Genomic DNA, 14,612 nt, shown 5'->3' with positions numbered 1-14,612 from the left:
GGTCGTCTGGACTCCCTGTCCTCCAGGGTGTCCTTGGGGGCAGCCACGGTGGTCGTCTGACTCCCCTGTCCTCCTGGGTTTCCTTGGGGCAGCCACGGTGGTCGTTTGGACTCCCCTGTCCTCCAGGGTGACCTTGGGGGGCTCCACGGTAGTCGTCTGGACTCCTCTGTCCTCCAGGGTGTCCTTGGGGGCCTCCACGGTGGTCGTCTGGACACCTCTGTCCTCCAGGGTGTCCTTGGGGGTCGTCTGGACTGCCTTCTCCTCGTTGCTGGTCTCCGTCTGCACGTTCTTGTCCGTCTTCTGCCTGTCTCTTCGCCACTCGTCCTTCGTCACGTTCTTGCACGCCAGGCATAGGAAGATGAGCAGGGTGTGCTGCAGGAGCCGCGAGTTGGTCTTGATGTCCACGCACGGCTGGTGGCACCACACCTCACACCTCTCGCAGCACACACCGGCGCTGCCCCTGCCCACTCCCTTGCCACACACGCCACAGTCACTCACACCCATCTTTTCAATGGTTAAAGGTTCTCACCACAAAACTGCAGGTTACTTCTTCAAAAACACTCGGAGCCGCTCACACACGTCTGCTCTCTCTCTCTCTCCATCACCTCCACTCTCCTCTCCTACCCTTCCCCTTCCTTCACTCCTCCAAGGCCTCCCCACTCCCCGCCCTGGGAAGTATGCAACAGCAGGCAGCAGCAGCAGCCGAGGCCCGTAATAGCGGGCCCGTTGTGTAGACGGAAACATTGCATCACCGTCACGCCGAGGCCGCTCCTGCCAGCTGACCCACGTGTGACAGGTGTGTGGGCAGTGTTTTCCTTATTATATCTCGTCATTTTGTGGCCTCTACAGATCTGTAAGCCATTATAAGCTACTAAGCAAGGCTCTACTCTAAGCTACCACTTATGCCAGCTCAGGCCCAGCTGACCCTCGTGTGACAGGTGTGTGGGCAGTGTTTTCCTGATTATATTTCGTCATTTACTGGCCTCTACAAATCTAAGTTAATCTAAGTGTTGTAGGGGATAATATCTGCTTTAGGGAAATCATTAGACTCGTTTTGTAGTGGCAAGAAGGCATATGGAATAGTTGCAGAGTGAGAAGTCCTCGTTATGAAAGTCACACTCTTGTAAGAACAACATCAGATTACCGTCTCGATGTGGGACTCCTGTGCACGCGGAAGCATTAATAAACTGGAGCGAATTAATACCAAGGCAGCCAAGTTTGTTGCATACTTCCCAGGGCGGGGAGTGGGGAGGCCTTGGAGGAGTGAAGGAAGGGGAAGGGTAGGAGAGGAGAGGGAGAATATGATGATGGGGAGAGAGAGTGGAGGTGATGGAGGACAAAGGGGATATGAAAGCTGGAGAGATGAAGAGGGAGAAATATAAAGGGATGGAAGGGGAAGGGAAGGAGAGGAGAGGGAGAATATGATGAAGGGAGAGAGGGAGAGAGAGATTTACATAGAAAATCAGACCACACAGACCCCATGGTCCAGACTAGGTGGTCTGTCCTTAAACCTAAGTGATTCTACATTAATCAGAAGGCTCCAAAACGATGCATTTCAATTCTAGTTGCTATTAAGTTGATGGAAGTGACGGTCGAGCTTGTTTTTGAAGGAGTCAGTCGTGTTACACTGGACCACTGACGGTGGGAGCTTATTACATTCTCGCACTACAACGTTGGTGAAGAAAAATTTGGTGCAGTCTGAATTTACTTGTCTACATTTGAGTTTTATGCCATTGTTCCTCGTACTCAAAGTGTCATCGATCATAAACAATGTTGATCTGAGAGAGAGAGAGAGAGAGAGAGAGAGAGAGAGAGAGAGAGAGAGAGAGAGAGAGTGGAGGTAATGGAGGGCAAGAGAGGAGAGGAAAGAGATTCATTTGTGGGGCTAGAGAGATGAAGAGAGAAATATATTCAGGGATGGAAGGGGAAGAGAAGGAGAGGAGAGGGAGAATATGATGATGGAGGGAGAGAGAGAGAGAGAGTGTGTGGAGGTGAAGGAGGACAAGAGGGGAGAGGAAAGAGACTTGTTTATGGGGCTAGAGAGATGAAAAGGGAGAAATATAAAGGGATAGAAGGGGAGGGGGAGGAGAAGAGGAGAGGGAGAATATGATGATGGGGAGAGAGAGAGTGGAGGTGATGGAGGACAAGAGGGGAGAGGAAAGAGACTCATTTGTGGGGCTGGAGAGATGAAGAGAGAAATATATGCTGGGATGGAAGGGGAAAGGGAGGAGAAGAAAGGGAGAAAAGGATGATGGGGAGAGAGAGAGTGTAGGTGATGGAGGACACAAAGGGAAAGGAAAGAGACCATGTGTGTGTCTGGAGAGATGAAGAGGGAGAAATATATATAGGGATGGAGGGAGAGAAGGGAGGCAACATGGAGATATAAAGGCTGGAGAGGCTGGGAGCTGTGCCTGCTGATCCTACTGTCAAATGAAGCCAGTTTTGTCACCCTGGGCCGCCACATTTTAATAGGAGGTAGGGTGGAGTGTGCTTGCTCTCACCAGTACCTCATCCTACCATCCTGCCCCCCATGGCTAGGCTTATTTTTGGTTTTATTTAGTTTAGTTTAGTTTTATTTTACAGCAAGAGCAAGGTAGGAGGCAGGGTGGAGTGTGCTTGCTCTCACCAGTACCTCATCCTACCATCCTGCCCCCCATGGCTAGGCTTATTTTTGGTTTTATCTAGTTATTTCATTGTTGTTGTCTTTTGGTTTTATTGCCCTTGAGGTGTCTCCCTTGCTGTAAAAAAATATCCTCTTCAGAAATGTCAACCTGGGTCATTTCTGCTAACTGACAACAGATTCCTTCCTGCCACAATATGATTGACTGTCAGTTCGCAAGCTTCAAACTGCACACATCCTGGTATTTCTCTCCATCCTTCCCACCTCCATGGGCAGTCAAAACCAAAGCAAGGGCTAATATGAATTTTATGACTGGGTCTGGGTTAACTTCACCTCTGTTGTTTCTCAAAGTCAAGATAAGTAGAAATACCAATGAATTATGCAGTTTTTTTTATTTATTTATTATTATTTTTTTTTTTTTACCAATTTCAGGGGAGAAGCTGCATCATCAGAACACCTCACCCTTATTCCTCGACTGTCCTCCTGTTTGGGATGTAATGAGACTCCAGTTTTACCAAATTACAATTATTGCAACATGATATTTTTGGTCATGGTTGGCATTGTGTGACTATTATCTCTCCAGTCTCTTAGTGTATTGTGACCAAAATCCTCTCCATCCATCCAGCCAGCCATCCACTTCATTTTCCATTATGCAGTAAAGTTGCTTCCATTTCCCCCATTGATAACTCAGTATGATTTTTACAGGTTAAGAAAAATGGTCCCAGACAGCAAGATAGAGGCCATTGGGGGCGTACTGGTTGACCCGGGCCGGCCCCTGAAGGAGCGGTTCCGGGCACTCTTCACACTGAGGGGCCTGGGGGGGGAGGCTGCCATAAGTGCTATTTCTCGGTGCTTTGATGACCCCTCGGCCCTCCTCAAGCATGAACTGGCCTACTGCCTGGGTCAGATGGGGGACGTCAGAGCCATACCAAAACTCATTGAGGTCTTGAGTGACTCCAAACAGGAGCCAATGGTGAGGCATGAGGCTGGGGAGGCACTGGGAGCCATTGGAGACCCTACTGTGGAGGATGTTCTCAGAAAATATAGCAAAGACCCATGTGTGGATGTAGCTGAGACTTGCCAGCTGGCCTTGAGCAGGCTGGCGTGGCTGCAGTCCTCCGCTGGGAAGGGCCAGGACAACAAGACTGCAGTGGGCACACAGTTCCTCTCCATTGACCCGGCACCCCCAGAGCAGGAGACCGACATTGAAAAACTGAGAGAGCAACTCGTGGATGAGACGCTGCCCCTCTTTGAAAGGTTAGTGCTTGCAATAATAATAGCTGCATGTGTTTTTGTAAAGAACAGACAGACTGAGAATTTTTCCTTTTCAGTCTTTGGCATTTAAGGAAGGTTAAACTATAAAAAAACTACCTATTTCAATGTTTAGTATTATTCATCAATATGTTTGTGCACAGTTATAATGAGTTGAATTGCCACTTCATGATAATAAAAAGTTGATAATCTGAATGGGTGGAGGCCTGGCAGTGGGTGAATGGACTTTTACTGCATTGTAACACAGTTTATATCTGCTTTAGGTGCAACATGACAACTTTATTAATGAACATGCAGCTCAGTTTAGGAAATACCAAGTGTTACAACAAGAATACACCTTGCACACCTGAGCTACAGCCTCCCCTCCATACATCCCTGGCAGGTACCGCGCCATGTTCTCGCTGCGTAACATCAACACGGATGAGAGTGCACGGGCGCTGGCGGCAGGCCTGACGTGCAAGGGCAGTGCTCTCTTCCGCCACGAGGTAGGTTATGTACTGGGGCAGATGGGGAACTCGGCCGTGGTTGAGGAGTTGGCAGCGGTTGTGAGGAACAAAGACGAGAGTGGAATGGTGAGGCACGAGGCGGCAGAGGCCTTGGGGTCCATCGCCTCGCCCCAGGCTGAGGAGGTGTTGCGGGAGCACCTCAAGGACGAGGCTGCGGTGGTCAGGGAGAGCTGTGAGGTTGCTCTTGACATGTCTGAATATGAAAACTCTCCGGCTCAGTTCCAGTTTGCTGATGGACTGCAAGCCAAGGTCTAGAAGACTGCTACAGGCTGCCAGTGTTGTCCAGAGCCCATGAGTGACTTTTCGCCAATCGGTGCTGTTGTGATTCCATTAGTGAGTTTGTCTAGAGCCACTACACACCTTTTGACTGTATGTATGCTGAATTAATGGCTTTAAGTTCATTTATCTCAAATCTCTCATCTATTACCAATAGACCTCTCAAATTTGTTACTTGGAAATGTAATCTCCTTTTACATTATTATTGTTTTATTCCACATATTTTGAGTGAGTGCTGCCTCATTCTTGCATTCCTGAGCATCTGTCTGCTGTCATCAAGATCACAAAGTAAAATTTTCATGCAGTTGAAGTTTCATTCATGACTTCTAGTTAAGAGTAAACCTTAAGATTCTTTTTTTGTCTTAAAATTGCCTGCATTCACTGAACTGCACAACTCTGAAGCTGCCGTGTTGATGCGCCTCAGACTCAGCCTAATTAAATGTTTGCTGCTCTATCTCTACTCAGCCACAATGACCTTCAGCCTAATTAAATGTTTGCTGCTCCATCTCTACTCAGCCACAGTGACCTTCAGCACATAGTATTGCCTTTGTGATGACTGTAGAAAAGGGAAAAATAAAAAAGGAAACCCATATGTGTGTTGTGGAGGAAAGTATTGCATGTGTAGAGACAGAGAAGCATTTTGGTGGTTAAGGTGGTAGCTTTTTTAAGTCATAAACACCAGCCCAGGTGGTGGCTTCTTTTTAAACAAGTCACAATCACACATCAGCACAAAGCCAAATGCTGAACAATGGTTTTAAAAATAAACCAAATCAGGAAAATACATTTATTTTCAACATAAGTTAAGGAAATGGTCACTGACATTGGAGCATTTTGTAGAAGACCTCTCACACTTGTTTTTCACTGTTACTTATTCTACTTAAATCAGTGTTGCCATATAATGGAGATAACAGACAGAACAACAAAGTTACAACCTTGCGAGGAAAATCAACCTAATCAAAATAGACCCATTATATATATATATATATATATATATATATATATATATATATATATATATATATATATATATATATATATATATATATATATATATATATATATATATATATAGACAGAAAGACACAAATACATACACACACACACACACACACACACACACACACACACACACACACACACACACACAGTTTTCCATACAGAAGCAAAACAACATGGAACAGACTTGACGAGGAGACTGTGTGCAAAAGCGATTCATAAATTTAAAACCAAACTGGATAATAAGCGTTATGGAGACGGGACAGCACGAGCCTAGTACGGCTCTTTTCCTGTATTTCACAACTAGGTAAATAAAACTAGGTAAATACACACACAAACACTTGACATAGTGGAGTTTGAAGGACACTTGATTGTACCCAGTGTTTTCATATTTCTGTATTCATTTGGTGTGGGGGAGCTAGGGAAGGGCCAGCTCCCATGCTCACCCCATGAGCTCCTGCCTTGTGATAGCACATGAAGCCTACCAACACACCAGCCAGTGGTGGACGACGGGCCCACGATGTCCTGGCACTGTTTGCAGTGATGGACAGTGACATGTTAGCACCAACATGTAGGAGGAAGTGTGTGCTGCCCGGCTCCAGACGAGTGTAGTACAATTGTGGCTCATAAATATTCTAAGATATTATAAGTCTTTAGAATTAAGACAACTTTGTTGACAGCTCATTTTAATGAGCTAGGCTGTGATCTATGACAAAGAACTATCACATCCTAAAGGGGTCCTTCACATTCATGTGTTGCTAAGGAGAATCAGGGAAATGAGAGGCAGAGTGTGGCGAGGGGGCTTGGAGTCTCACCACCTCCAGAAATCTCCTACAAGGGATATTTAAATTAAATTATAATAACCACCATTTGTAGCTCTTAGGTCACTTGTTAGGCACTAAGTTACCCATAAACCTGAATATGACAATAAATAAATAAACTGAGACTCCATCTAATGCAATATATGAAAGCTATAGTTAGTAACTAGTAAGCCACTCTCAGGTACTGCTTTCATCTAAATATATAAAGGGAACTTCTGAGTTTAGTTGTACGCTGCAGATGGCCCTCCACGCCCACCGGAGGGCCGCCAGCACCAGGGGCAGTGAGAGGAGGCCTAGGATGCCACTCATGATGTAGGAGGCCAAGGTCAGGCCGCCTATTCCCTCGGGGGTGTACACACACAAACTCATGTCTGTTGAAGTAAGGGAATTATGACAGACCGAGGCTGCAGGGAAAAAAGGCACAGAAATTAAAATGAAAACTAATAAAGGTACATTTTAAAGAAAATTAAGCTTTCTGTGATAGAAAGATGGAGCATGATTACTATTACTGCTCCAGTTTATCAAGAATGCACTGGATTATAAATTACATCCTCATGCCATCAAAATGAAGACTAAAGTAGCATAAGCTCTTGGGTCATCAGAAATGAACCATTCAGGTGTTGCTTTGCTCCAGTGGTTTTCCAGAACACATCTTCATCACATTCATCTCTATGCCAAATATGGGCTTTAAGAATACATATTTGTGTTGACATTGAATGCCACGAGAGACAATGGAAAGGGGACGAGTGTTGGCTTGATCTCTGCTGAACTGTTTTTCCCGGAGGACTCGTCAAAGAATTATGTCCTTAATTTATTCCCTATTTTCCCTTTACAAGAGAGTGGGACATCAATGGTGATTTGCAGTATCATTACATGTTGCTTCATGCAAGATGAAGTAACTCTTTCATAGATAAAAAAAAAAAAATAAAAATAAAAAAATAAAAAATAAATAAAAACTGCCAAATTGATGATGGCAAGTAACTCTGCCTACCTGCCGTGTTGTGAATTTCTCCGAGGGTGACAGGCGGCCCACACGTAGACTCTGAGAATTTGATCACACCCTGTGTCCGATCAAACGTCACACACAAGCCTTCTAGTATTACTGCACCTGAAAACACAGAGATAAAATATTATCTGTTGCTGAAATCCACTTGCTTTACACTTGACATAAAAGTCCACAGGGTCTCCATTACTGGTTGTTTCACTCTTTTACCAGCAATATTTTGGAAGGAAGCAAAACTATTCCCTGTTCTTTCGTTATTATCTGCTTCTTCTTCATAATTTTGTCTTATTAGATATTTTTTGTAATCCTGCACCATGGCTGATATCCAGCCTCCCACAGCTGTGCCAGCACACTGTTTCCTATGAAGAAGATGGAAGTACTTAGAAGTGTAAGTGGCAAGCATGCTGATGAATGGAAAATACATTGACAAAGACTGTGGTGATGACAGTGATGATGAAATCAGGTTGTAAGAATGACACGTACCCAACACTGTTCCAGTGTGTGACTCATCAATCCCCAGCACCCAGCACTCTGAGGAGGTCAAGTTGGTGTCTGGCGCCGGGCGCATGTAGGACTGGGGCTGGATGGTGATGGTGATGGTTGTATGGTTACCGCTGGCCAGGTCTATGGTGAGGTTGGGAAAGGTTTGCCACATTTCCTGGAAAAGATGAAGTGAAAAGCAGCAAGTTAATTTTAATATTGAACTTTCTAGTTTGCAAATATAGTTGAAGGGAGTCACAAATGAGGAATGGGTGATGAGGTACAGAGGGTGATGCAGTGATGGGCAGCAGGAAATTCAAAATTGAAATTCTTTTCAGTGGTAAAAAAGTTTATTCATCAAGATGACTTGACTGAAAAGTGGGACAGATAAGTTGATTGTGACAGTATCTTACCTCGCTGCCCTGAGACCAGCAGACCTCCTCGTTTCCTGACCAAAATTCCTCCGGCACAGGGGGGCTGATGTCTGAAGTTTGTAGCTTTAATTCTGCAATGACTGCTTTGAAAACCTGCAGAGAAAAAAGTAATCTTAATTTTATCTAAAATTTCTTAGACACAACAAAGAAATACAATGCTATGTCATTACATGAGAGGATTACATTACTGGAATTCAAGCCTAGCCACTCAACTCACTCAAAAGAACTTTGCACAATATTCTGAGCTGTACTGTATCCAAACTTTACAGTTGAAGGAAAGTTCTTGGTAATTATGACCATAAATTAGCCAAAGCATTTCACCTGAAAGTGAGATGATAACTCAACTATGTCGATGTGGATTCTTTGCTCAATTAACAAGGGTTCAGCATGACCCATCTCCCAAAACTGTCTCTGCTCTTATAGAGAATCAAACCTCTTAGTTGTCAGGTGAGTGGAGTTATCACTACACCAGCAGACAATAATAGTAGTATAGTTATAGATAACAAAATTAAAGAAATGAAACTTGCAGGTGAAGGCAGACGTAAATTTGATGTGCCCGAGTCCACGATGCTTTTGTCAGTGTTGAACGTAACGCAAGGCACATTGACGGCCTTCCCTCCCAGACTCAAGGCCGTCACCACCACCTCATAGAACCACTTGCGTCTGATGGGGCAGCTCACCGCCTTGGGGGAACACCCACCACCACCAGAACCTGACAAAACAATATCAGTCATTACCAAGAATTTTGGAAGGGACAGACTTATCAATACTTTGCAATTCTCTATCTGCATTCACCTGGTTATATTTAGTAAATGTTATACTATACTGGAATTATGCTTTAACTCATGTTCTCTACAGGAAGCAAGGTCACAGCTCCTCAGTTTAGATTTGTACCATTTATCTAAGTTGAACAAGGGCTGCAGAGTGAACGGATATTCCTCCACTGTTTTATGACACCTCCATCTAGTGCTCCTACGTCATAGGTAAATGGTGTACAAATGATAGTGGATTTGTTAACTTTTACTCATACCCACCAATGGTCAGTCTGCCATGATGCAAGGCAGGGCCATTCTCTCTGGATGGCCCACACAGTTCAAGAGTGAATGTGTTGGACAGATTACCCCTGGTGGTGACTTCATCTAGCCAGGACTGTAGTGCTCCCTGGGGCTGAGCCAACACTGGGAAGGCAAGGCCAACAATACCCTAGAAGGACAATAAATAAAGTTGCTAGTAAGGAGGATTCCTAGGACTGAGGAGAAGAGGTGGAAGGGAGAATGTGAGTGTTGCAGAAAGTAGGTGTATCAACAGGGAAACCTGGAGACTGCTGCCCCAGCCATCTCATTAAGGAGAGTTCCCAAAGGGTACAGGGCATCATTGCTATAGATGGATAGAAATTGCTATGGGTACACCTACATACTTCCCAACAGCAAATTTTTCCAGTAATTAAGTATGCAACTTCTTGAGTGTATGTGTGTGTACGACTAATATGCAAAAAAAGAAAAAAATGCTGGCTCACCTGCCACTTTGAATTGTTGACGTAGAAGTTTTTTGAGGAGGTGATGAGTGCCACGTCAGTCATCAGGGGCGCGGCCACTCCCTCCACGCCAGGGAAGCAAACCACATCCTGGCCCAGCCTCCCACTCCAGCTGCCCTGCAGGAGGGAATGTGTCAATCCATGTGCACTAAAAACAGAGATTTCTTCTTCATGAAGCTGAACCTACACTACCACTGAATAAATCTTCATGCAGAGCTTTCCATGTGGAGAGTTGTTAAGCCCCATTTACTGCATAGGTAAGATAAGATTGAAAATACTGAATATATATACGTATGTTTGTGTGTGTGTGCATAGGTTTTAAATCTGGTGTTACAATCTCGGCTCATCACTTCCCAACAAGAAAGCTCTGACATACGCCACCTCAGCCAGTCCTCTCCACAGAGCAAGGTCATAACGTTGACTGATATCAATGCCTACTTTATGATGGGTGACCATGGGCTTGAACTGAACTCAACTAGAGACCAGCCCCAAACTGCCTGTGCCAAACTCATGATTCAGAGCCAGGACTTCTGTATTGTAAGGCAACTGTACCAACAGCTGCACTATCACTAAAGCCAAGTCAGCAGAGGAAGATTGCCCTAAAAATGTGTGGAGCATCATAACCATGCAACACTTATGTGAGCCACAGGCTATGGTTGTATAATTGTAGTAAACAGACTAAAGTGTTATCTGGTCCTCAGAAAGCCTGCCTGAAATCATATTGTAACTTTTAAGATAAAATGCGAGTGGAGAGACTGGTTAATGAATCCTGCTGTACAAAATTCTACTTCATCTTGCCAGGGCCACATGCTGCAAAGATTACTGGCAGAGATTCTACAATTCAACTTACTTGTGTATATATTACCCTGACTTCCTTCCCTAAGTCAACAAAGGTTGATGAGTTTTCAGATTCAAAGAAGCTGTCAAGCCCCTCGTCAGCAACTCCTGCTATGCCAAAGTTGCTGCTCCCGGTATCAACCAACACGTTGAACTGAAACAGTGAAAAGACAGAGCCCTGCCTTAAGGAACTTCCAATTGCAGAAATTGAAGTGATGAAGGAAACCTAACAAAAAATTATGCTTACCAAGAGGATAAGTAATAAAGCCATAATGAAATTAAGCTTCCCTGATATCACTGGTGGGCACCGGTTCACTAACCGCTATTTAGCGAAGCTAATTTTTTCGTTAGCTGATTAGTGTTTTTGATAACTCTGGAAACAGTTAGCGGACCAATTAGTTTCTGCTAAATGTAGTTCCTCCTCCGCTAACTTTAAGTCCACTAAAAAATTCATACTGGTTTATTCTTGTCCGTTGTTGGCAGACAGCACCAGTTGAGCCACATGGCACAATAATTCCAGGGCTTCAACTTTTGGGTAAATTACGCCTTAAAGTAGGGTAAATGGAAAGCTCTATGTCTAATACGGTTAGTGGTTAGTGTTTGCTTTCATTAACCTATTTATCAGTTCAGTGGTTTAGTGTAAGTGAAGCTAACTTTTCGGTTAGTGGATTACCAGTTAGCGAAGCTAACTTTTCGGTTAGCAGTGTCTACCTCTGCCTAATATATACTATATTATTAATAGAGGGAGCATGACTAAACAAAATGTGAGCCAAAAGTAGCCACATAAAGGTGAAGCATTATATGTTAAAATGTGAGACTGCAATATTTACACATATGACAGCATATATATTAGGTTCATATCTGTATGTCTCTTGGCTGCAATAAACTCTCACCTTCTGTGGGGGCGTGCCAACCTCCACCTGTGTGTAGTAGCCATCACCAGGCTTCCCAAAGAGGTTCCAGGAATGGGCTGGACCAGGTGGGCTGGGGTCTGGGGGCTCAGGTGGGTGAGAGGCAGTCCCTTGGATAGTGATGCAGGCCATGAAGGAAAGGGTGTGCCAGCCCAACACCCACTGATGAACTGTGTGTGTCATCACTGGGAAGCTAACACCTGGAAGATAGCAAAGATTACCTTCTACTCACTCCATGTTCACCCACTTATCTTAATGTGATGGGTTTTCCTAACAAGCCTGTTATGTAATAATTTTCAGACAATTCTCACTACAAAAAGCCTTAGTTCATGAGCTTAGAAAATTTATGACAATGTTTAGTGTTTATTATTCATTCAAATGTGTGTGTTATGCACCTATACGGGTGCCCTGCGCATTATTGTCCAGATCCAGATTATTTTATTAGTTACATAAGTGAAATTATTTTTCACATTGAAAATAAAAACAATTCAAGTTGATGAGAGGCAGCCAAAAATAGATGCAAAAGGCATTAACTATCCATTTCTAGTCAAGAATTTGTACTCGAGTGGGATTTGAGTTAACAAAACAAAATGCCGAGTTATAAATACACCTTTGACGAAAAAGCTTCCAATGTGGACAGGGGCTCTGTGTTAGCTGAGCGGTGGAGGGCTGGACGGTCAGCACAGGGGTCAGCAGTCTGAGTCGTTCCCGAGGCATTGTTGGAGGAGTTGTCCGTTCCCTATACTTGTCTCAGTTAGGGGTGCAGAGCTTCATGCATTGGGCTGGCTGGGGAAACCTGGCAAGGACCTGTTCCTGCTCCTCCTTTGGGTTATGCTCCCTAGAAATAAAAAAGAGGGATGGACAGTTCATTAGGTTGAGTTGAATAGGTAAGGTTAAGGTTTGAGGTTGAGTTTGGAAAGGTTAATTTTTTCTGACCACTCTTCTCTACTTTCTTTTATAAGAGGAGCGTTTAGCAGGCTCTTGTTTTAATTTGTTTTTGCCCTTGAGTTACTTCCTATACTGTTAAAAAAAAAAAAAATGTTGAAATTTAATTATAAGGTTATGGTAACTTTTCAGAAATACACTCATTGCAACACCACCAAACCCACCCAAGCCTTTAACTTAAACCTAAAGTGCTTAAAACTTAAAAATTAAAACACCATAAATTATCATAAACCAACAGAAGCCTGCCTTAACCGAATGACCTATTGTCTATAAGGATAGTTACTGCCACCAAAATAATGATCTATCAAGTGGTTATAAGTACATAAAGATCTCTAATAGAAGTGTCAGGCAGTAGTAGTAGGAGGAGGAGGAGTAGTGGTGGTGGTAGTGGAAGTAGTAATAGTAGCAGCAGTAGTTGTAGTATTAGTAGGGGGAGTAATAGTAGTAGTAGAAAGTAGTAGTCGACTTATTATATACATTAATTAACTTGAAGTGTACAAGTTCTTGCCTCGTAGTATTCCTGTCACTTGTCACGTCAGCCGCACGGATAAAGCTCCTCCTCCTCTTCCTCTCTCCTCCATCTTCTGTCACCTATTATGCACCCTTGACCTCATATTCCCTTCAACAGGTGCAGGTCAGTGTTAATGAAGTGCTCGGAGGGAGAGGTCAAAGGGTAATCAAGGGTGTTTTGGGGTCAGAGTTGTTGCTCTTGCTCTTGCTCTTGCTGTACAGGAGTCAGGCCTTCGTATCGGCACAACCTGTAAAAATAAAACAACACAAACAGTATCCATTACAAATCTTCCAATTCCCTATTTCTTGCACTCCACATCTTTTCCAGAAAACTCTTCATGGCTTCTATAATTCTCTCATTTGCTTCATCACTCAGTCCCAGCAGCAGCAGCATCCATTCCCTCTCTGTCCTTGCAATCCTCCCATTCACATCCCAGCCCACCTCACTCAGTGCCACCCTCATCATCTCCGTCCTTTCTCTCCGGTACCTCCCACACACCAGTATCACATGCACGACAGTTTCATCCACACCCCTGTCACACATCTGACACACTTTGCTGCGGGACTCAGACCACCTGTAATTTCTTGCATTCACATTCATACACTGCGCTCGAGCTTGGAAGAGAAGATCACCACCCAGGCTTCCATCATACCAGCTGACACACTGCGGGGCTTCCTTTTCCCTGTTCCACTCCAAAGTACTCTTTCGCTCCATCACATGCTTCCACCTCCTCAGACCGTCACCTTTCACTGCACTGTCTATCTCTTTCTTCCACTTTCTCACATTCCATTCTAAACCCTCACTATTTCTGTCAGTCACCTTCCATTCAAAGAAACGCCTCCCTTCCTCTCTGCTCACCCACCTGACTCGCATATCACTGTCACCAACCATTCTCATGCAGTTCTTAATCCATTTGCTCTCATGCACACTCCACAATTTAGTAAACCTTCCGTGCCAATCTCGCGTCATCCATTCGTTCCAATCTGACTTTGTATCTAAGGGTAGCCTTCCTAAATCTTTCCCTAAAGGTACTCCACCCAATATCACCCCTCAACGCTTCCACCGCTGCATACCTTAATTGGTGCATTCAAAGCTAACCTACCGATCCTATTTTGCCCTACTTCCAATTTATCCATTTCCAACTCACTCCATGTAATCACCTCCATTCCATACATCACACTCGGCACAGCTACACTCTTCCACACCTCTCTCAGCACATCATACTTACATGCTCTCATTCTTGCATCCATAGACTAAATTAATATGTGATTGGATCAGGATAAGAATTAAATATATCTGGTGCCACTAAGGAATAATTACACGTAGTTTAATTATATATAAAGAAAATAAACAGCACAATGGCCCAAGTAATAATGTACTAAAGAGCAATTGTACCCGGTTTTACAATTATTCATAGACCAATTAATAAATGTGATATGTATACTCGATCGGGGTAATAAAAATGA

General features: G+C 44.0%; 2 protein-coding genes across 3 annotated transcripts; one reads left to right on the top strand and one right to left on the bottom strand.

Annotated features, from left to right (window-relative positions):
• Window positions 1-693: 693 nt before the first annotated feature.
• Window positions 694-4,978, top strand: LOC126984291 (deoxyhypusine hydroxylase-like). The gene is made up of 3 exons (XM_050837920.1): window positions 694-796; window positions 3,326-3,877; window positions 4,275-4,978. The coding sequence occupies exons 2-3, from the start codon at window positions 3,336-3,338 to the stop codon at window positions 4,651-4,653; spliced, it is 921 nt and encodes a 306-aa protein (XP_050693877.1). The 5' UTR covers window positions 694-796; window positions 3,326-3,335; the 3' UTR covers window positions 4,654-4,978.
• Window positions 4,979-5,847: 869 nt separating this feature from the next.
• LOC126984289 (beta-secretase 1-like) lies at window positions 5,848-12,527 on the bottom strand. 2 transcript variants are annotated; one of them, XM_050837915.1, is made up of 10 exons: window positions 12,301-12,527; window positions 11,673-11,890; window positions 10,793-10,933; window positions 9,925-10,059; window positions 9,443-9,611; window positions 8,936-9,120; window positions 8,388-8,501; window positions 7,978-8,152; window positions 7,483-7,599; window positions 5,848-6,862 (listed from the first exon to the last, which is right to left on the bottom strand). In XM_050837915.1, exons 2-10 carry the CDS (start codon window positions 11,871-11,873, stop codon window positions 6,669-6,671), a joined length of 1,431 nt encoding a protein of 476 aa, XP_050693872.1. In that variant the 5' UTR covers window positions 11,874-11,890; window positions 12,301-12,527; the 3' UTR covers window positions 5,848-6,668. The 2 variants fall into 2 exon arrangements, with proteins under 2 accessions (XP_050693872.1, XP_050693874.1); XM_050837917.1 differs by having other exon boundaries at window positions 5,849-6,862; window positions 9,530-9,611.
• Between the last annotated feature and the right edge of the window lie 2,085 nt (window positions 12,528-14,612).

This window comes from Eriocheir sinensis, chromosome 56 (assembly GCF_024679095.1).
Source record: "Eriocheir sinensis breed Jianghai 21 chromosome 56, ASM2467909v1, whole genome shotgun sequence".
In the NCBI taxonomy this organism is placed as follows: Eukaryota; Metazoa; Arthropoda; class Malacostraca; order Decapoda; family Varunidae; genus Eriocheir; species Eriocheir sinensis.
Note: the sequence above shows the minus strand (reverse complement) of the source record. Positions and strands in the feature narration are given on the sequence as shown.

Bases quoted from the DNA above. Each gene is read 5' to 3' on its own strand.
- LOC126984291 (XM_050837920.1), top strand. From the start codon at position 3,336: ATGGTCCCAGACAGCAAGATAGAGGCCATTGGGGGCGTACTGGTTGAC. The intron at 3,878-4,274 runs GTTAGTGCTTGC...CATCCCTGGCAG, and splicing joins ACGCTGCCCCTCTTTGAAAG to GTACCGCGCCATGTTCTCGC.
- LOC126984289 (XM_050837915.1), bottom strand. From the start codon at position 11,873: ATGACACACACAGTTCATCAGTGGGTGTTGGGCTGGCACACCCTTTCC. The intron at 10,060-10,792 runs GTAAGTTGAATT...TCCCTCCTGCAG, and splicing joins TCAGGGTAATATATACACAA to GGCAGCTGGAGTGGGAGGCT. The intron at 9,612-9,924 runs GTGAGCCAGCAT...TTGTCCTTCTAG, and splicing joins TCAACAATTCAAAGTGGCAG to GGTATTGTTGGCCTTGCCTT.